This window comes from Narcine bancroftii, chromosome 9, assembly GCF_036971445.1.
Source record: "Narcine bancroftii isolate sNarBan1 chromosome 9, sNarBan1.hap1, whole genome shotgun sequence".
NCBI classification, from domain to species: domain Eukaryota; kingdom Metazoa; phylum Chordata; class Chondrichthyes; order Torpediniformes; family Narcinidae; genus Narcine; species Narcine bancroftii.
In genome coordinates, this window is record NC_091477.1 from 120,228,636 (window position 1) to 120,252,336 (window position 23,701).

Below are 23,701 nucleotides of genomic sequence, written 5' to 3' on the forward strand. Positions count from 1 at the left end.
GCCCAAAAACAAATAGAGCATTGGAAAATTTATCTCTTAGTAGGGACCGCCTCTTCTATTGCACTATGGTCTTGATGTGACCTCCTTTACACCAGTGAATCCAAGTGCAGAACAGGGGATACTTCAAACTCTTGCTCTCAATGGCCATCTTGAGCACCTGTTTGCATGCCATTCATTTTAACCACAAACCAACCATCTACCCTTAGCCTCACTCTGGCATTGAATGAGGCCATGTGCAAACTGGAGGTACAGCACCTCCTATTCTACCTGAATTGTCGACTATCCAACAGCATGAACTTTGAATTCTCCAACTTCAAGAAATTGTTACCCATCTTAATTTCTCCTTTTTATGCTCAGGTCCTCTCATGCACGTCATTCCTTCCCAAATTCCCCTTCTGGCTCCCGTTAACTAGTTTTATCCCTCCATATATTGTTCCCATTTACCTACCATCCATCCCTTATATTGTTCCACTCTTCAATTTCCTCATCAGTCACCACAATCTGCAGCCCTTTGACGTACGTCTCTACTTATCACCTCTCAGCCGCTGCCCTTTCTCCCCCCCCATCTGTCTTTCAAGTTCTCCTCATCTGGATCCACCTATCATTTGCCAGTTCTTGCATCAATACTCACCCTCACTTCTTTATACTGGCTCTCCCCCTTTATGCAGCACCTTAAACAGATGATTCCCGACCCACTGAGTTACTCCAGCATCTTCATCACTTGTTTCTCTGATGGCATTACTTACTTCATTATTGGTTCCAGGAAGTTTCAGCCCAACAATTCCCACTGTTGTACACACTTGCAGGAGCTCATTTGTTAATCAAAATTTGAAGGTACAGAATATATTCAATGGAACATTTGCAAACAACTATACATCCTACATGTGCTGTTTTAGAATCACCATCACTAATGCATTAGCAGGTCATCATCGCACCCTAATCAGTCAAATTGCTATTCAGTGTTCAATGATAAAATTACAACCAAGATCCAAGAGGACAAAGAGTATTTTGAACACACGATTTACAATTACAGATAGTCCCTGACTTACGACTGTAATTGGGAACGAAGGATTGGTCGAAACTCAGATTGGACACAAGTTGGATTACCCCCACCACGCATAGCTTAACAAGACAGTAAAGCAACTTTTAAAAACAATTTTCCACGAATGAACCTATAATTAAGAATGTCCATGTATCTCCAGAACAGTACCTTTAATAAAGATCCACAACACACGAATTTCTAGTAAATAAAGTCATTGGGAGCAGGGGCATTGGGCTGCCGTGAGGAGCAGGGACCACTGTATACAGTATTCTTAATAAAAATATTTATTTGTACAGTAGTCTTAAGATTCTTTTAAAATTTTAGTCATATGTGCAGGTGGATATAACTCACCTAGGTCAGAAGTCAAGGACTAACTGTAGCAGCTTTTAATATTTGCATCCCACCAACAACATGTAAACTACAGTGTAACAAAGTTCCATCGCAATGAAGATACCTCATCAATGACTCACTTGTGCAAAGTCAAATGGGATAATTTCAAATCGCATTACTCAACGCAGTGATGAAAACATGAATGCGCTTATGGCTCATTATAACTTCAAGCCACACCACGGCGCTTCACAAACTGCGCATTATTTTTGCCAAAGAAATAAACAACCACCTATTTGATTTTCTTTGGTGCGAGCTGAAGGCAGAATTGTGTTCAAAGGATAACAAAATTAGCTTCAGTGAGAGAAAGGTACCAAATGTTTCCAGATAATTAATACATAGAATTATATATTGTGATTATAATCAAGTTAAGATTCAAGCAGTAACTGTAAAAGTCTACCTCACATGGAAGATGTCATCATGTGAGGAAGGAGACTTTTGCCCTTTCTGAGGTTTGCAGAATTCCATTAGTGGTTTTAATAAGGATCCTGAGAGAAACACAAATAAATGCAGATGCTGGAATCTGGAGCAAACAATGAGAAGCTGGAAGGACTCAGTCAGACAGGATGCATCCATGGACTTGTTGGGGTTCTGCAATCTTCTTCAGTCCACAAGTTAATAAGTTTCATTCTGCCACAAACTTATTTGTTTTTAAAACACTTATTTTTCCTGAGCAAGATACTACATAAAGCTGGAATTAATATAGAAAACATTACTTAAATTATTTTCCTTTATTTATAAAATTGAAAAATATTAAACATTACTCTTTTGAGAGTCACACCACACAGTGCGCATTTCTACCTACCAACTTCCCTTTGAAAATTTTGCCTGAATTGCAAAATAAATGATTGCAAGAAATTTTGCTACAAAATCCACTCTACCTTCTTCATCGATCCACTTCATTGTAAAGAGCTGTTCATTGTCAAAGCAGCACATGTCACGAACTTCAGTGCAAAGATTTTCATATGTGATGGCAGGATCAAAGTGGGTGATCATGATGTCCCTATATGAAGATACAAATAAAAGACCATTGAGAAATAACAACAGAAATACTTAGAAGTCATTGTGTAACTTCTTGATTGACGTCAAATTGAGTCCTGAGTAAAACAAGGATACAAGATCTTGTCTGGGATCTATTTCAATAGCAGTAAATATAAATATATATATATATATATATATATATATATATATATAAACTAATGCATTAGTTATAAACTATATATATATATATATATAAATATATAAAACTATATATATATATATATATATAAACTATATATATCTATATATATAAAAAGAGATACAACGCAGTAATAGATCCTTCAGGCCCACAAACCCACGCCACCCAAATACACCCATATGACTAATTAATCTATTAAGCCCGTATGTCTTTAGAATGCAGAAGGAAACCGGAACGCCCGTATGAAAGCCGCACAGACACGGGAAGAATTCCTTCCAGACAGTGCCAGATTTAAACCTGGATTACTGGTGCTGTAACAGTATTGAGCTCACAACTACACTAACTGTGCCACTCAACATTTTCAAAATAATATCATTTTCAAGCTCAAGCAAAATCAACAATTATCCCTAATCAACACCAAATCCAAGAGTACCCTCAAAGAACATCAAAATATGTAAAAAAAAAACACAAAGCTGGAGAAACTCAGCAGGTCAAGCAATGTCCTTTATATAGCAAAGATCAAAATACATAACCAACATTTCTGACTTGAGCCCTTCATCAAGTATGGAGCAGGCGTCCGAACAAAAGAGTTGGTGGGGGGAAGGTGTGGTCGCAAAGGCTGGAGGTGATAGGTGGACACAGATATCACTCAATAAGGTGAGAACAGCAACACAGGCCAGTGTTTTATATCTTTCCCCACAGACTCCCATCTAGATCCTGACAGCACCTGTCAATTTTCATTCTTTTTATTCATTCTTTTACTGGATGTGAATGTTAATTGCATGGATTCTTTGATTATACCCAACTACTTTGTTCTAAGATTACAGATTTCCATCCCTAAAGATCATTAGTAAATTTATCAGATTTTTATGGCAATGTAGTTTTATGGTCCTGGTTGATGAACAATTTTGAAATGTTACAAAACACAAGGTCCCTTTGAAACTCAGATCAAGCCTCTCAATTAAATCATTAGTGATTTTACGATTGTGATTCCTCAATTATGACATCAGGACTTTCCCAACTTTTCCAGTTTTGATTTTAATGAAAGGAAAATTTCTCAAACTTTAATTAAAGTTTTATGAAAGGAGTAAAATATTTAAGCTCATGAAATTTTAATTGACTACTGAACAAAGCAACTATTTCACAATCAAAATATTCAAAAGCATGGCCAGTCATGTGACATTAGGATTGTTTCACAGTAAAAAGTTTTACGTACTAGACCAGCAGCAGTAGAAATTCACCGAGAATGATATTTTCAAAAACAACACTCTGCATGTGTGAGCACGTGTGCGTGAATCAAAACCATTATGGTTTTGGCTCAATTCTGCATGGATGATTTTAAAGTTCAGTCAGTTTTGTTAGAAACTCTTGATTCTTTAAATTGTTGCTCAAAAGCAATTTTATGGAGTAGGTGTGAGGCATCACACTTTTCAAAACCCGTGAATTTCTTGTGGAGTAGTTTTCAGAGAATCGCTTCTTCATTTGAATGATTTTTCCCTCTCTTGCATGGAGATTATGTTTTCTTCCACGATGATTTCACAAACTCAGGTACGAGTCTGATGAAGTAACTATTACAATAGTTATAATAGAGAAACAAGAATGATCTTGCTTTCTTTTGCCCAGAATTGGGTCATAAGTGGCTACTTAAAATGCCACTGCAGCATTGCTCTCTCTCTCTTGACCAAGAGAAGCAGCAAAGTGGGTCATCCCTTCTGGAGCCACTGTCAGTCTGTGTTACTCACAGAATGTTTAAACACTTCAATCTATTGTGACTTACGGGATGGTTCGGCACCTTCTTCTCAATTCAAAATGTCTGCTTTCAAAAATAGGTTATCTGAAAGTGTCTTTAATCGTGTGACACAACATCACTGCTGTCTTTGAAATTACTTCAAAGTTACTTCACATCTACATGCTAAAAGGCATACAAATTTATCTCTTACAAAAGTTTTATAACCCAATGACTCCACTCCGTCTGCTCACCAACCAGCAAAAGCCTGTTTTTTGTTTAAACAGATGGCATCTGAGGCTCCATTCTAACAATATAGGTAAACAAGCGGAGTCTTTTGTTTAATTAGATGTCCTCCTTGAGAAACCCTACTGTCCGAAATATTTCAATGAACAAACACTTCTAGCTTTATTGAGGTTCTTGCCAGACTTTGCAACTCTGAAAGTAGCTTCTCTCTGAGAGTAATGTTTGTCGTTGTGTCCAAACCCACAAAATAACTTGACTAAAATATATATAAAAAAGTTTAAATACTTAAAGATTAATAACAATTCCGCCACAAAAGGGATGGAACTACTATCGCCAACTGAAAATTATATCGATGCATCAAAAAAGCAAAAAGAAACTGAAAAAATGGACAATTAAGAAAACAGAAAACAATTAAATCAACAGCAGAAAGACACTAGTCACATTAAAAAATTTCTGAATCACCATGAAGACATAAATTGATAAATTTCAATAATTTACGTGAAAATATACTTTTTTTAAACAACTGACACTACTTCTTTCATAAATTTCCAGCTTGAAATGAACATAATTGGAATACCAAAAATGCTTTTTAAAAATTAAACTTGGCTGATTTAGTCACAATAAATGCCTAGTTCAGTGGTTCTCAACCTTATTCTTTCCACTCACATCCCACTTTAAGTAATCCCTATGCCATAGGTGCTCTGTGATTAGTAAGGGATTGCTTAAGGTGATATGTGGGTGGAAAGAAAAAGTTTGAAAACCACTGTTTTAATTGTCCCTTGTTGACTCGTTATGTGCACGGTCTCATAATTCCAAAGGAAATGGGCCAATGACAATTTTTCTCAAGCAAAATATTTCAGTAACAATTGGGTCTAGAGCAGTGATTCTCAATCTTCCCTTCCCACTCACAGACCACTTTAAGCAATCCCTTACTAATCACAGAGCACCGATGCCATAGGGATGACTGAAAGTGGGATGTGAGTGGAAAGAAAAAAGTTGAGAACCACTGATCTAGATTATTTCATGTAATATGAACTAGTTTTCTAACAATTTCACAGATCACATACTAAGCTCCTAGCTATCTATGCAGAAGCCTCTATTATATCTGCTTCAAGCACAACCCTTGGCAGCCCATTCCAGGCACTCATCACGATGTGAGCAAAATATTTTTGCTTCATGTATTTCCCCTTAATCTCCTTCCCCCTCACATGTCCTCAAATGGGGGATGTTTTTCTTCTGGCAAAAAGATTTTGTCTGCCCATCCTATCTATAGCCCTTTTACCACAGGCATCCCAGTTAATTAGCCATGCAGTGTCCCAGGATCGGATGCCTCTCATGACTTTATAAACTCTATTATGTCTCCACTTAACCTCCTACACTCCAGTATAAACAACCCAAGTTTGTCCAATTTCTCCCTATAACTCGTATGCTCCTAACTAAGCAACGTCCGGTAAATCTCTTCTGCATATTTTTCTTGTCCTGAGATGACTAGAACTGTACATAGAATTCCAAGTGTGGGGTTACCAAAGTTTCATCTAGTTGTAACATGACCTCTACTTTTAGACTCAATGACCCACTCAATAAAGCCAAGCATACAACTTTCAATGAAATATGGACCTGAACCCCCAAGATTCCTCAATGTATTATGTCATTAACTGTACACTTTCCTCTTCCATTTGACTTCCCAAAGTGCACTTCACACCTGTCTGCATTAATAGATGTCTGACATTTCTCTCCCAATATCAGTAACCAATCTATATTCTTTGATAATCCTCTACATTATCCACAACTTCACCAATCTTTGTTCCATAAGATATAGGAGCAGATATAGGCGATTCAGCTCATCTAGCCTGCCCCGCCATTTAATCATGAGCTGATTCATTTTCCCACTGCCTGGCTTTCTCCCCATAACTTTTGATGTCCTGGCTAATTTACATCCATCAATCTCTCCCTTAAATACTCCCAATGGCCTAGCCTCCACAACTGCCTGTGGCACAAATCTCACAGATTTACCACTCTCTTGGCTGAACCAGACACCCTTCAATCCTGAAGTTGTGCCCTCTTGTTCTAGGCTCTCCCAGCATGGGAATCAACCTTCCTACATCTACTTTGCCCATGCTTTTCAACATACAAAACATTTCAATGAGATCCCCACTCATTCTCCTAAATTCAACAGCTGCCAAACACACCTCATGATATCCCTTTCAATCCTGGAATCATCTTCCTTTATCCCTCTCCAATGTCAGCACATCCTTTCTTAAATGAGGAGCCTAAAACTGCTCACAGTACTCCAAGTGAGCTCTCACTAGTGCCTTATCATCTGCCAATCCTCCTAGATTTTTATCTATATTTAATGTACATGACAGAGGTCCCAACACCAATCCCTCCAGCCTGATTAATAGCCTCCCACCAATACTGTCTATTGGCCAGCCAATTCATAGAGACAATCCACTCACTTCTTGGCACCTACACCTTGATCAACCTTACTACCCTACCCTCTTAACCATTCTTGTCACTTAAAAAATTCAATCAAATTGGCAAGATATGACCTGCGTCTCGCAAAGCCATGTTGACTGTTCCTATTCTGACCATGACTTTCCAAATAAGCATAAATCCTATCACTGTATCCTTTTCAATAGTTTCTCAGCCACTGATGGGCCTACTTTTCTATAATTTACTGGAATATCCTTTCTTCCTGCTTGAAGAAAGGTACAAATGAAGCTAATCTCCAGTCCTCAGGGACCTAGTGAGAACACATTTTTATGGAGGTCTAAAAGATTAATTTAGATTGGCTTTAAGAACATTGGGTAATACTTGTGACAGCAGTTATTACTGTGGGCAAAATGGTAAAATAATCCCTAATAAATACATGAAGAAATTCAGGTGAAGTTTCTCTTTGCAAAAGTGATTGGAATGTGGAACTCACAGCCACCTTGGTAGTTAATAATGCATTAAAAAGGAAGCTGGATAAGGGGATGAGGGAATAAGAAAGATAAGTTGACAGGATAGGAAGAGAAATGGATGTAGGCTCACATGTTGGACCAACTGGACTGTTTTGGCAATGCGAGCTCTCTGTGATTACACTGTATATCAACTGATTAAATTTTGTCACAATCTGAAACCAACGCAGTATTTCAACATCAGTGATTAACAAAACAACCAAATTCTGAGACGTACACAACTTGGAAAATCAATGAAGGCAGACAAAATTCTTTGAAAAATCAGTGGAGTGATAACAAGCAGAGGTGAGGAGTTGATTGGGGGTGGGAAAGGGAGGGGAGGGGGGCGCCAAAGAAAGTTCGGGAAACCAGAAGAAATGCATTACCTATCAAATGAGTGGGCATCTTTTTCTCGTTGACATTAAAATTGTAAGCTAGCATTTTAAAAATACGGTATTTTAAAAAGTGATGGTACTCTTGAAGCAACTTATGCATGTAGAGATGGTGAACTTTTCTTGTTTGCATATAGTCCTCAGAGACTGGGACCACTTCCTGGAGAGAGGACAGAAATCTGGAATCTACGGCAGTAAATACTGCACTTTAAATTTCCACTCCGCGCCCCCCCCCCCCCCCCCAAGTCAATGTTCTCTTCATAGTCACCCACCTTTCCTCATGACTCACACTTTTATCTTCGGCCAGAACCACACAATTATGCAACAGCTTTTCTCATATGAATTGTAAATATTTGCATACAATATACAATAGTCAATTCAATTACATGAGGAGCTCCAGGCAGCTTTGTAAAACTTACTCTGTAACTCTGGAGTTACAGGACACTCAACAGCACACATTCATGGGTGACCATACTGATTGCAGACCATTACTGTTACAGGTTTGAAAGTAGAGGAGCAGATATACAAGGCCCTTTTGTGGTGGATAAAAATTCAACTGTAAGGGCAGATATTCTCTGCCATCACATTGCTGAACCTACCTCCACAAATGCTCAATTCCAAGATGCCGACTCTAATCTCTCTTCATGCTGGTCACAGAGGTGGAACTCCATCTTGGTCCATAAATGTGCTGCCGCTGACTGGGGGGGGGAAGAACTGATGATGTCGCAATGACGCAGTCAGTCCTCAACCCTGGACCCAGTCATTAATCCCACATTAAAACAAAAAGGAGGTTCCTGATATAAAACCTGAGGCTCCTCTAGCTCTTCTGCCTGGCGCTGCCCCTCCAGCATGCAGAGCCTGGCTCTTCACTCCCCTCCTTCATCCATCAGACTCCCCAGTTCTGTTTCTCCGTGGCCATTCCTCAGCATCTTGCAGCAGTAACACCGTGTAAGGGCTGGAGGTTAGAATACCGCAGCGTTCCAGAAGTGCAGTGCTGGGCAGAAGAATTAAAGGCCATCTTCATTACCCATAATCCCACATGCAGCTGGAACCACTTTGTTTCCCAGAGCGGTTCCAACTTCATGGGGAATTATGGGTAACGAAGATTGCATTGCTCACTGCATTTGTATGCCGTCATGTTGATAGATGGTGTAATAGCACCAGTTGCCCCACCTCCATCGGCTCTGGAGGACACAACAAGGTGCTGCTCTTCATAAAGGCAAAGCTGCAGCAGCCTTTTAGGCCTTCTCTATAAATTCTAATTTTTCTCTACCGATGGAGTCGGCTTTGAAGCAGGGCCCAGCCATAAAAAAAATATAGACATGCATATGTATACATGGGTCTGCTTGCCTGATGTTCACATTAAAGCTCTTGGAACCACAGTGAAGGTCATAGATTACCAAACACTGTTCCGAATTGCCAAAAGTATGGAGAGTTCACAGATACAAAATAAAACTTGTACAGTAAAAGTCAAAAAATCCAGATGCCAGAAATATGGACCCCCCCCCCCCAAGAATCCAAACATCTCAAAAACTCTCAAATTTAAAATTTAGTAGGCTTTTGAGTACACGTACAATCACCAAAGATGCACAGAAGTTGTGGAAATGAACAAATGTTTTTTGTATTTTATATGAAAAAAATTGTTTCATAAACTATCAAAATTTACCCATTCATCTCTTCTTTATTCTCCAACAGACTCGCCAAGGCAAATAGCGCCTTTGGAAGACTACACAAAAGAGTCTGGAAAAACAACCAACTGAAAAACCTCACAAAGATAAGCGTATACAGAGCCGTTGTCATACCCACACTCCTGTTCGGCTCCGAATCATGGGTCCTCTACCGGCACCACCTACGGCTCCTAGAACGCTTCCACCAGCGTTGTCTCCGCTCCATCCTCAACATCCATTGGAGCGCTCACACCCCTAACGTCGAGGTACTCGAGATGGCAGAGGTCGACAGCATCGAGTCCACGCTGCTGAAGATCCAGCTGCGCTGGATGGGTCACGTCTCCAGAATGGAGGACCATCGCCTTCCCAAGATCGTATTATATGGCGAGCTCTCCACTGGCCACCGTGACAGAGGTGCACCAAAGGTACAAGGACTGCCTAAAGAAATCTCTTGGTGCCTGCCACATTGACCACCGCCAGTGGGCTGATAACGCCTCAAACCGTGCATCTTGGCGCCTCACAGTTTGGCGGGCAGCAGCCTCCTTTGAAGAAGACCGCAGAGCCCACCTCACTGACAAAAGGCAAAGGAGGAAAAACCCAACACCCAACCCCAACCAACCAATTTTCCCTTGCAACCGCTGCAATCGTGTCTGCCTGTCCCGCATCGGACTGGTCAGCCACAAACGAGCCTGCAGCTGACGTGGACTTTTTACCCCCTCCATAAATCTTCGTCCGCGAAGCCAAGCCAAAGAAAAGAAATTCTCCTTAAAGTTGAATTTTAAAAGTACTGCCCAAAAATCTAGACCAACCCAAACCCGAGCAGTCCAAATTTACTGTAAAAGGTTGGACTCCCCTGGTGCTTAATTTGGATTGATAGCAACCAATTTAAACATTTACCTCATTCCTATTGGGAGGAGTTCTACAAGTCCATTTCTTTGGCAAATAACCTGTTGAAATGTTAAATCAGAGCCTCCACTGGTGTTGCCTTTGTTAACCATCTTTTATAATCAACCTTAGCAAGTGAGAAATCTGCAATGAGCTCTCATTACCGCAGAAATGTCCTGTATACACAAGCTACCTAAATCACAACAAATTCCTTCTTTCAAACTCAAGGTCTGCAGTCTTTCTTTGGCTTGGCTTCGCGGACGAAGATTTATGGAGGGGGTAAAAAGTCCACGTCAGCTGCAGGCTCGTTTGTGGCTGACCAGTCCGATGCGGGACAGGCAGACACGATTGCAGCGGTTGCAAGGGAAAATTGGTTGGTTGGGGTTGGGTGTTGGGTTTTTCCTCCTTTGCCTTTTGTCAGTGAGGTGGGCTCTGCGGTCTTCTTCAAAGGAGGCTGCTGCCCGCCAAACTGTGAGGCGCCAAGATGCACGGTTTGAGGCGTTATCAGCCCACTGGCGGTGGTCAATGTGGCAGGCACCAAGAGATTTCTTTAGGCAGTCCTTGTACCTTTTCTTTGGTGCACCTCTGTCACGGTGGCCAGTGGAGAGCTCGCCATATAATACGATCTTGGGAAGGCGATGGTCCTCCATTCTGGAGACGTGACCCATCCAGCGCAGCTGGATCTTCAGCAGCGTGGACTCGATGCTGTCGACCTCTGCCATCTCGAGTACCTCGACGTTAGGGGTGTGAGCGCTCCAATGGATGTTGAGGATGGAGCGGAGACAACGCTGGTGGAAGCGTTCTAGGAGCCGTAGGTGGTGCCGGTAGAGGACCCATGATTCGGAGCCGAACAGGAGTGTGGGTATGACAACGGCTCTGTATACGCTTATCTTTGTGAGGTTTTTCAGTTGGTTGTTTTTCCAGACTCTTTTGTGTAGTCTTCCAAAGGCGCTATTTGCCTTGGCGAGTCTGTTGTCTATCTCATTGTCGATCCTTGCATCTGATGAAATGGTGCAGCCGAGATAGGTAAACTGGTTGACCGTTTTGAGTTTTGTGTGCCCGATGGAGATGTGGGGGGGCTGGTAGTCATGGTGGGGAGCTGGCTGATGGAGGACCTCAGTTTTCTTCAGGCTGACTTCCAGGCCAAACATTTTGGCAGTTTCCGCAAAGCAGGACGTCAAGCGCTGAAGAGCTGGCTCTGAATGGGCAACTAAAGCGGCATCATCTGCAAAGAGTAGTTCACGGACAAGTTTCTCTTGTGTCTTGGTGTGAGCTTGCAGGCGCCTCAGATTGAAGAGACTGCCATCCGTGCGGTACCGGATGTAAACAGCGTCTTCATTGTTGGGGTCTTTCATGGCTTGGTTCAGCATCATGCTGAAGAAGATTGAAAAGAGGGTTGGTGCGAGAACACAGCCTTGCTTCACGCCATTGTTAATGGAGAAGGGTTCAGAGAGCTCATTGCTGTATCTGACCCGACCTTGTTGGTTTTCGTGCAGTTGGATAATCATGTTGAGGAACTTTGGGGGACATCCGATGCGCTCTAGTATTTGCCAAAGCCCTTTCCTGCTCACGGTGTCGAAGGCTTTGGTGAGGTCAACAAAGGTGATGTAGAGTCCTTTGTTTTGTTCTCTGCACTTTTCTTGGAGCTGTCTGAGGGCAAAGACCATGTCAGTGGTTCCTCTGTTAGCGCGAAAGCCGCACTGTCTGCAGTAGGGCTAGATCAATTCCCTTGTCTCTGTATCTTCTAGCCAGTGTCAGGAAGATTCAACCCCATGTAATCCCTGAAGCTTTCAAACAAAGTAACCATGCTTTATGAAAAGGTTAGAGTACACTTGAAGCACTAAATTCCAGTCAACTTTCACAAACTGAAAAAACTTAATTAACTGCCCAGAAGCAAACCATTTTACTTTTGCAGTGACACTTATTTAGTGAAGATCAGTTGAAGCTGGTAACTCTCAACTCACAAATTTTATATTACTCTTTACAATTCTCAAAGTCAATGGGATAGATGCGAGGCCTTTTAAATTGTTCTCTCTGCATTTCAAGTTCAAGGAACATCAAACATTCTTGGAGTTTCAGTTCCGTGGCATCAAAGCAGAACAAGTAAAAGAACGTGTCCTCTTTAAAATCACTTTTAACATATTAAGTTAACAAACACATAGTTGCACAAGAGCAAGTCTGTACATGGCAGTTGTTTATATACCATCACCTGCACTTTTTTTCCCTCCTGCAGCGAAGGTAAAGTATCCCAGAAAAAAAGTGCAGGTGATGGCATATAAACAACTGCCATGTACAAACTTGCTCTTGTTGTATTGTCCAATCAACAGTGTAAAATGGGCAAAATCCATGACATGACCAGACAAGTGTTACAGACAGTTGTAGACCTGCATTTATGGTACAGCACCTTCCTAGTTAACTGAAATCTTCAGTTATCCGTGAAAATTTTCATCAACCACGTGACGTCACAAGTAGAAAAGAAGTAGGATTTTTTTTTTTTTAAAACCTGCCGTGCTCAAGTGGGACTCTGAAATGCTGTTAGCACAATTTTTAATTCAAGAGCTCTCATGCACTCAAGGTAAAAATTAAACTTTATTTCATGCGTGAAAAGCCTTCCCTTGTTCTTTGTAGTTGTATATGTGGATGCCACCTGGCTGGTATCAGTGTGGGGACTTTGGGCTCCCAGGCAGAAACGGTGACTGCAGTGTCAGGGATCCGAGTGGGGAGTTCAGGTGCCTGGGCAGGTTCTGCAATGGCGGTAGGGAGGTGATGGGGATCCAAGCGGGGACCTCGGACTCCAGGGCAGATTCCACTACGGCGGTGGGGAGGTGTTGGGGATCCAAGCGGGGACGTCAGGCGCCAGGACAGGTTCCACGATGGCGGTGGGGAGGTGTTAGGGATCGGAGCATGGACCTCAAGCATCTGGGCAGGTTCCGCAACAGCGGTGGGGTGCTTTCGGGATCCAATTTGGAACCTTGGGCACCTGGGCAGGTTCTGTGTCAGCAGTGGGGAGGTGTCAGGGATCAGAGTGGGGACCTTGCGTACCTGGGTAGGTTTGGCAATGGCCGATACAAGTATTCTGCTGCTTAAAGGAATTTCTCAGATATCTGGAAAATATAGTTAACTGATACACTCCAGTCCCCAACGTTTCGGATGACTGGAAATGTATCACACTACAATTCTGAAACTTTCTGCTTAATTACTTCTGAAGTGCAATGGCTATTATAACAAAGGAAATGCAACAATGATTTTGTTGAACTGTTTAAAGAAAAAATAATCCTTTGAGAGAAAAGGGTGCTGAGTCCAAAGAACAAGATACTGTAAATGCTAAAATATGAAATAGCAATAGAAAGCACTAGATTCTCGATAAAGGACCCAGACCCTTTACTTCCTATGGATGTTGCATGACCTGCTGAGTTCATCCAGCACTTTTGTGTATTTTAATAAAAATATTCAGGTCAGGCAGCATCGGTAGACAGATAATATTTCAGATCAATACCTTTCAAAATTAATCCCTGCTTTAGGCAATTGAAACTGAATTAAATTTTCCCATTATGAGGAAAATCTTTATGGCTGCAACCGTGTCTGCCTGTCCCGCATCGGACTTGTCAGCCACAAACGAGCCTGCAGCTGACGTGGTCATTTACCCCCTCCATAAATCTTCGTCCGCGAAGCCAAGCCAAAGACAGTAATGTACTATTACTGCAACACCACTCTTGCATTTTAGCGAAAATCTTTCAGAAGAAGCAAGGTACCAGCCTTTTGTTCAGATGAACAATGAAGTTTAAGATTAACTATATCTACAAATCAAGAGAGATAAAAGTATTAGTCACCAGAGACCAATGTCACCCAACCTCTGAGTAAATAGTTATCACTGATGGCCAACACTGCAATGTACAGTAATGAAATATATGGCAATATGACACTATTTTTATTTGTTTTTTTATTGTAAAAGTCAGCCTGAAGAAAACTGAGGTCCTCCATCAGCCAGCTCCCCACCATGACTACCAGCCCCCCCACATCTCCATCGGGCACACAAAACTCAAAACGGTCAACCAGTTTACCTATCTCGGCTGCACCATTTCATCAGATGCAAGGATCGACAATGAGATAGACAACAGACTCGCCAAGGCAAATAGCGCCTTTGGAAGACTACACAAAAGAGTCTGGAAAAACAACCAACTGAAAAACCTCACAAAGATAAGCGTATACAGAGCCGTTGTCATACCCACACTCCTGTTCGGCTCCGAATCATGGGTCCTCTACCGGCACCACCTACGGCTCCTAGAACGCTTCCACCAGCGTTGTCTCCGCTCCATCCTCAACATCCATTGGAGCGCTTACACCCCTAACGTCGAAGTACTCGAGATGGCAGAGGTCGACAGCATCGAGTCCACGCTGCTGAAGATCCAGCTGCGCTGGATGGGTCACGTCTCCAGAATGGAGGACCATCGCCTTCCCAAGATCGTGTTATATGGCGAGCTCTCCACTGGCCACCGTGACAGAGGTGCACCAAAGAAAAGGTACAAGGACTGCCTAAAGAAATCTCTTGGTGCCTGCCACATTGACCACCGCCAGTGGGCTGATAACGCCTCAAACCGTGCATCTTGGCGCCTCACAGTTTGGCGGGCAGCAACCTCCTTTGAAGAAGACCGCAGAGCCCACCTCACTGACAAAAGGCAAAGGAGGAAAAACCCAACACCCAACCCCAACCAACCAATTTTCCCTTGCAACCGCTGCAATCGTGTCTGCCTGTCCCGCATCGGACTTGTCAGCCACAAACGAGCCTGCAGCTGACGTGGACTTTTTACCCCCTCCATAAATCTTCGTCCGCGAAGCCAAGCCAAAGAGAAGAAAATCTATTTCTGAAAAATGTTAACATTCACCACAGTTAGCACTCACCACCAGTGGCTCAAGGCCTGAGAAGGCAAGTGAATGTGGATCAGAACATCACACAAACATCCCACTCCACTCACATCTCCCATTGCCAAGGGAAGGCAGCCAACATAGGGAATGACCCATCACACCCCAGATACAGTCTCTTCTTTCTTCTCCCATTGTGGAAAAGACTGGAGTGTGAAAGAATGCACCAAGAGACTTGAAGACAATTTTATTCCCGCAGCCATAAGGCTCCTAAACAAAGCCCACGGCGGTTTCCTTCTCTCTATCAATAACATCTACCGGGAGTGGTGCTTAAAGAGGGCTCAGAGAATGATCGAGGACCCTTACCATACCAGCCCACAGTATCTTTGAGACACTACTTTTAAGAGAGGGGTACAGGAGCACCAAATCTAAGGTACAGACGATGAGACTCTTGAATAATTCTAGACATGCATAAATTATTTTTGAATACATTTATTTAGATTGCTACGCATACAGCACATGTGGTTGGTTGGGGGGTGGGGGGGTGTCAGCGCACATGCGCAGAGGGTAGCTCTCTGAAAGAAGAAAAGGAAGGGGGTCAGGAGCTGGAGGGAATGAGGCAGAAGGATAGAGAAATATGGGAGGGGGTAAACAGAAATTGGAGAAGTTGATGTTTTTTAAAAATTCTTTTTCAGACATGTAAAACTAGAAGATACAATTTTAAATTAATTTAAACTAATAAATGGAAAACATTTGATATTTTGAGTCTAACACTCAAAAGTTGATGGAGAGTAACATCACATCATTTTGAGCTTCTTGGCAACTTTTCATTTTAAAAATTGTAACTAAAGTCTGTAATTTAAAGCAAGGTAGACAATCAGCAAGATACTGGCCAACTAGACAACAGATCCTCTTAAATTAGATGTGGTAAAGCATGTTCCAGCTTATTGTTGTATTGTTGATACAAGGTTTTCACAGAACCTCAATAACCAAGAACATTGCATTGAATGCAATCATTATGACCTTTCTCAAGTCGACAATCGTGCACACATCAATCAGCTGCTTTATTTTTTGATATAGATTTTAATATCAAACAAAAACATAAGCTGTAATAATATTTAACAAAAATTAGCCAACTTTCATTTCAAACTATAGGTCTGTGAATGACTTCTAATATTGTTTCTGGTGGTAGAGAACAAGAAATTCTTTGAAAGCTTACTTCGACACAAAACACTTGATCTATATTCCTAACACTTGCTTCACATTTTCAAGTTTTTAAAGGAGGATTTCTAATAAATGACAACTAAATCAATAACCAAGATTCCAAAACAAAATTGTCAAATATTAATTAATAAATGTTTTCATTTATTATTTTAGACTAAAAGGTGTCACCAAAAAGTTTATTCCACAACTGCCCTGTAAATTAGTCAAACAAGCTGTTGTCAACAGCACTACTGTTGGTCTGAGGTCACGTATACAACAGAAGAGGTAAGGACAACTGATTTTTTCCCCCCACAAGACCACTGATCTGACTATTGAAAGATAAAGAAAAGGTATTCAGCCCCTAAAGCCTTTTGCACTTGTTAGGTGGATTTTAATTAATCTGAACCACAATCCCGTTATAACATTCAATTTATTGGAAACGTTTGCGCACAAAGCTCCAGATTTCAACTACTCTGATGAGAAACTGATTTTTGGTTTCATCCTAATTACAATTTTGAAACTGACTCTTTCACTTACCAAAAGGAAGTTTATCGGTTTCTTCTCAAATGAATCTCTTTATTTTAAATATTGATTGGATCATCTTTTATAGTTTAGCTGGATGGGAACACAAGGCAATTGTCAGAAGACAATCCTTTTATTCCAAATAAGCAATGGAATCAAATTAACCAAAGGTTAATTAAAATGCTTGTGGCATTATTCTTTCAACTTCAGTAGGTCCATCTTGTCTAATATTTAGTGAACACAACATTCCAGAAAGTGTCCAGTGTATCATTTTCTCACGTTTAAATAGCATTCCTTGAGGTGGCTTTCATTTAGCCTTTTATTAAATAATCTTTGTACCTGTGGTCCAGGTTTTAGTGATTGTATCATATTTACTGGCAATATTCCACTGAAGATATAGTTCCTTAAAAATTCATTGTCTCTTTAGAGGTTTCTATTGGAGTTTTCTGCTGCCACAGTTAAGTGGCCCTTAAAGAATTCAGAAAATTTTTGGGTTGAGCTCATACATTCTTTAAAATTACATTCTGTTTTTCCTTTCCTGGATTCTCGTGAGTTGATCAAGAGCTGTCGACCTGTGAACTCTTGGAAACATATCAACCAAATCTCCAGGAATGCTGTTTGCTCGCCATATCCTGGGCAAGAGAGATTTACAAAAGCTCAAAGATTTAGTTCAATCCACTGGAATAGGAATAATATGCAGTTAACCACTGGGTCATTTGAGCTACCCATCTTCATTCAGGAAAAAAACCACAGAAGTGCTGGAGAAACTCAGCAGGCCAAGCAGCGTCCATGGGAGATAAATAACTGATGTTTTAGGCCTGAACCCTTTTCTCAAGCATGAAACATCAGTTATATATCGTTATCTGCTATGGATGCTGCAAGACGTGCGGAGTTCCTCTACCGTTCCTGAGTTTATACTACAATCACAGCATCTGGAAATTATGAGGGGCATAGATATGGTAAATGCAAGTAGGTATTCAATCCAGTGATGATTGAGGGATCAGAGATGGAGAGGGTGAACAAATTGGGAGTCACTATCTCGGAGGATCTTTCCTGGACCCAACACACCAATGGCATCATGAAGAAAGAGCACAGTGCCTCGATTTCCTCAGGAGTTTGCAGAGGTTGGTATGACACCAGGAACCCTAGAAATTTCTACAGATATGTGGAGGAAAGTGAGCTGACTGGCTGCATCAAGGTCTGGTATGGGAACACCAATACCTTGAGCATAAAGCCCTCCAAAAGGTAGTAGACCCAGCCCAGGTCATCAAAGGCAAATCCCTCCCCACTATTGAGTACATCAACGGGGAGTGCAGCCGTTAAGAGGGCAACAGCAATCATAAAAGAGCCTCACCACCCAGCACATGCTCTGTTCTCACTGCTGCCATCAGGAAAGAGGTGTTGGTGCCACAAGACTTGCACGACTCCACCATTAGACTCCTCAATCAGAGACTCATTTAAGGACACTTCATATTTGTTCTTTCTATATTGCAGTTTGTTTAGTTCTTTGTTTATACTGTACAGTTTTTTGCACTACCAATTAGTGGCTATTCTGCCACACCTGCAGAAAAAAGGAATCTCAAGCTTGTATGTATGTATTCTGACAATAAATCTGAAATCTAGGCTTTTTCTACCGAGGTTGGATGAGTCAAGAACAAGAGGACATGGGTTATTGGTGAAAGATTCAATGTTTAATGGGAACATCATCACTAAGACAGTGGTGAGTGTAGATGAAGCTGCCAGCAGAGCTAGTGGATGCAGGATCCATTTCAACACTTAAGAGAAGAGGTACATGGATAGGATGAGTATGGTCTGGTTGCATGTCAATGAGACTGGGCAGAATAAATGGGTTACCACAGACGAGATGGGCCAAATGGCTTGTTTGTGCTGTTGTGTTCCATGGTTCTGTTTCCATTTGCAACAAATAGCAGGTCATAACAATTTATTACAATGCTGAAGCACAGACAAAAGGCTGGCCTTAGTGCTCAGATAAATGAGAAATGGTCACCAAAATGTTCAGAGGAGAATAATATGCATGAATCCCTTGTATTTTATTGGTAGAATACCAAAAACATGGTACACGACTTGCTCCCCACAGCACACTCACTGTTACACCCACACAAGCATGCTTTCCTGACCAAAAAAGGCTACATTCAAGCAGTTTTCCAGGGTTGAAGTGGACATAGAGCAACTATTTAAAATGGCCACTATGTAGTTGGTTTAAGTTGCCACAAATCAGAGGATAAATGAAGGAAAAGAGGTTGACTTTTGTTGAAAAATTATGAATGAAAACAACATCTGTTCATTCCCCCTCTTTGCTTTCTGTCTCTCAATCCACAAGATTGTGTCCATTCATCTTGTCTTCTTAATCTCTGTGCAGGACGTTCTCAAAAGCCATCTGGGAATCCAGATACACCCCAACCATGGTTTCCCCTTAACCATTCGCCTAATAACAACTTCAAAGAATTTAGTAAATTATTCAATCACGACTAGAAATCCAACCTCACCCACTCAATCCAGAACGACTTGCATGTCGACAGATAGGCAATGCCTACATTTAGTAGTGCTCATTCCCAAGGAGGGAAAGTCAGTGGCATTATTAGGACTGAGAATAGATTTCAGCACCTGCAATCGCTCATCTCTGATCTGCTCATTTAACTGTCATTTGTAGGAACATCTTATCAACAGGTCAACGTTGACAAGAAAGTATTTCATTGAGAGTAAAATGTTTCGGGGCATCCTGACATAGTTTAACCATAAGCCAATACATTTTCCTCCCACCTGGAGCTTGTTGAACCCACTCCAGGATCAAAAAGAGCAGCTGGAATCTCCAGCACAGCAGATTTCCCATGCCACCAAAACCAAGGGATGGGGGGGGGGGGGGGGGGTGTTCAAACTGGCACCACCAACCACAGCAAAGGGATTCAATCAAAACGCTCCCTGACAACCATCAGGGGCCAGAGCACCCCCGCTCTGGGGACCGGGGACCCCCCCCACCCTGCTGGGGGCCGGGGACCTCCCACCCCCACTCTGCTGGGGGCCGGGGACCTCCCACCCCCACTCTGCTGGGGGCCGGGGACCTCCCACCCCCACCCTGCTGGGGGCCGGGGACCTCCCACCCCCACTCTGCTGGGGGCCGGGGACCTCCCACCCCCACCCTGCTGGGGACCGGGGACCTCCCACCCCCCACCCTGCTGGGGGCCGGGGACCTCCCACCCCCACTCTGCTGGGGGCCGGGGACCTCCCACCCCCACCCTGCTGGGGACCGGGGACCTCCCACCCCCTACCCTGCTGGGGACCGGGGACCTCCCACCCCCACTCTGCTGGGGGCCGGGGACCTCCCACCCCCACCCTGCTGGGGACCGGGGACCTCCCACCCCCCACCCTGCTGGGGACCGAGGACCTCCCACCCACACCCTGCTGGGGACCGGGGACCCCCCACCCCCACCCTGCTGGGGACCGGGGACCGGGGACCCCCCACCCCCACCCTGCTGGGGACCGGGGACCTCCCACCCCCACCCTGCTGGGGACCGGGGACCTCCCCCCCACCCTGCTGGGGGACGGGGCCCCCCCACCTTCCCCCAGAGACCAGGAACACCCCCCAACCCGCCCCTCATAGACCGGGAAACCCGCCCCTCATAGACCGGGAAACCCCCCCCCCACCCCAGGGGAACAGTGGGGGGGGGGGGGCTCGGGATCCGCCGGGTTCTCAGACTACAACCCACCCCCCCCCCACCCCCCCCCCCGGGGCCCGATGCCCCCCCGCGGCGTCCCGAGTCCTTACCCTTTGTAGTAGGCTTTCATGCGGACCTGGTGCTGGTGGTCGGCCGGGCACGACATCATGGGGTCCCGACTGGTGGGCATCTCTCCGGCCGCTGCCCGACCCGACCCGACCCGGCCCGCGGACAAAACGCTGCGCGCGCACCCGCCTCCGCACCGGCTCCTCAAAGTGAGGAGGGGGGGGGATCAGCAGCCCCTCACTCTGTCCTCAAACCATTTCCCCACTCGCAGCCTTGCTGGTAACACGTGGGATATTAACGTCTAAACACCCGTTGTATTGAACCGCGACCGAATTCATGTTTGTCAGACCCTGCTCAAATTGTGGACGAATGGAAAGTGAACACCCCTCGTCGTCACCATTTGGACCCGTCGCGTTCCGGGCCTGACGTCACAGGCCTGCCGAACGACAGCGCGTGCGCGAAGCGAGGGGGCTTCTGGGACATGGTGTCCGCTCCCGAGGCGGCCGCGTCCAGGTGTGTGGACAGGTATGGTGTCTCCTCGCCCATCGGCTTGATGTGGCCTCTGTATTCGCGGCGAGTTTACCTTCCACAGCTTTCCCTCACATTATCTCCACAACAAAGATCAAACTGCACACTCAGCAGGATGGAATTACTGGGGAATTGGTTCCATTGTTGCATGGCTCCATGCAGCACCCAGTAGGCCCTTCAGCCCATCTCATTCATGCCCAACCAAATGGACCTCCTGGGCGTGCCCCATTGACTACATATTCATTTGTCTTTTCTATCCAAATGCCTCCAGAACATCAAACCTGCACTGATTTATAATAGTTTGCTCTGGTAGCTCATCCCATCTAGGGATCTGAGTGAAAAAATGATGCTCCCCGACGCCTCTTAACTTTTTATCCTTAAATCTATATCTCACGCAACTCCCATACCCCACCCATCTCCCATTCCCCACCCAACTCCCATACCCCACCCAACTCCCATACCCCACCCAACTCCCATACCCCACCCAACTCCCATTCCCCACCCACTAGCCTCCGTTCTGTAAGTTTGTACCCTGGGAATTAAGAGTGTGAGCATTCACTTGATCCATGCCCCCCTTTTGATATGTGGTGGAAAGAGTGCATCATGGACACCAATGCGCCTGAGCAGAAAGCCCTCCAAAAGGTAGTAGACACAGCTCAGAACATCACAGGCAGAACCATCCCCAAGAATGTCTACAGGGAATCTAACTGCTGTTAGGGAGCATCAAGGATCCACACCACCCAGCACATGCTCTGCTCTCGATTGAGGAACAGCTGCTACCCCTCCACCATCAGACCTCTCAACGACAAATTCCATCAGGGACTCATTTAACGACTCATACTTTTGCACTTTATTGATTATTTTTATTCTCTCTGTTTCGCACAGTCAGTTTGTTTCTATTTCATTATCTGTTTACATGTGTACATTGTATGCAGTTTTTTTTAAGCATTACCAACTCAGGCACCTGCCTACATTTTGCTCCCACCTTGTTGAAGGACTCAAGCCAATAACGTTGGTTATGTATTTTTATCCTTGCTACATAAAGGCACCTGCCTACATTTTGCTCTTACCCTGATGACGGGCTCAACCCTGAAATAGTGGTTATGTTTGTGTCTTTATCTTTGCTCTAGAGAGTGACCTGCTGTGTTTCTCCAGGACAGTGTCTGCAGACTTTTGTGTTTTACTTTCAAAACACATACTTTGTTTCCACCTCCATCTTAAAGATCATAAAGATTACCGGTAGTATTGAGGATAATGATTAAGGATGGTTGTAAAGTGTCCTTGAAAAATCGCAGTATCTCCATTTCCTCCTGGGAATCCTATCCTCAAAATGCAGAAGGCACATTTCGGATGGTATGAGAGCTCCCGTTAAGGGTGGCTCAGTTGACGTAGTGGTTCGCGCAATGCCATTGCATCACCACTGATCGGGACTGGGGTTTGAATCCCACGCTGTCTGTAAGGAGTTTGTTTGTTCTTCCCATGTCTGCATGGGGTTTCCCCGGAGGTTCTGGTTTCCTTCCACCATTTAAAATGTACCGAGAACTGTAGGTCAATTGGGTGTAATTAGGCTGCATGGGCTCATGGGCTGAAAGGGCCTGTTACTGTGCTGTATGTCAAAATTAAATTAAAATTACACACATCAGGTCCTGACAGCCCAACAGAAGGAGTGTGTCAGCAAGCCCTTCTTTCCCCACGAGTGGCAATATCTGTGGCTCCACAACCTCACAATGCACAGAACTGGGTCATCTGTCCTCCACAATAGCATGAATCTCTCAGCGGCCACCCATTTCAATTCCCCGCACCATTTCAATTCCCCGCACCATTTCCTTACTTACATGTCTGTCAATGGTATCATGCACTGCCATACTGAGACCACCCGCAAAATTGGAGGGTACCCTCCCACCGGGTGGCATTAACAGAGTGACTTATCTGGTTTCTATTAAAACCACCCCCCTGCCTTCTTCTGTTGCCTTGCTCCCAGATCTGTCTCTCTCTCTTTCTCTCTTCTCTTTCTCTCTTCTCTTTCCTTTTCCCTTTGTCTTCTTTCACAGAGGAAACCCCACCCCCCCATCTTTATTCCCTGTCTTCTTCCCTCTAGTTCTGTCTCTCTTCCTTTTTCTCTCTCTCTCCTTTCACAGAGCCAAAATCAATTCTCACCTTTCCTCATCATATAAAATTAATACCTTTTGCCTGTTGGTCTGGACTACTTCCCCTCCCATTCCCCCTCCCCCCCCCCCCCCCCCACCTCTCTCTAGTCTTTAATTAAGATGCCTTCCTGCTTTTTGCTTGTACCTCGAAGAAGTGCTCAGGTCCAAAACGTCTGCGAGAACGGTTGATTACCTTCAGCATTTCTGTGTGTTTTTACTGCAATCTCAGTGTCTGCA

At 43.7% G+C, this 23,701-nt stretch overlaps 1 protein-coding gene across 2 annotated transcripts in view; it reads right to left on the reverse strand.

The window, feature by feature from the left end:
• prkci (protein kinase C, iota) overlaps window positions 1–21,151 on the reverse strand; it is a 77,271-nt gene extending 56,120 nt beyond the window's left edge. Inside the window, exons 1-2 of one of the 2 annotated variants that reach the window (XM_069897521.1) lie at window positions 20,834–21,151; window positions 2,311–2,432 (exon numbers count right to left, since the gene is read on the reverse strand). In XM_069897521.1, the coding sequence (XP_069753622.1) occupies window positions 2,311–2,432; window positions 20,834–20,913 (202 nt within the window). In that variant the 5' untranslated portion in view covers window positions 20,914–21,151. Of the gene's footprint in view, window positions 1–2,310; window positions 2,433–20,833 lie in introns of those variants that run through there. The other variant, XM_069897522.1, reaches the window with a different exon arrangement.
• Between the last annotated feature and the right edge of the window lie 2,550 nt (window positions 21,152–23,701).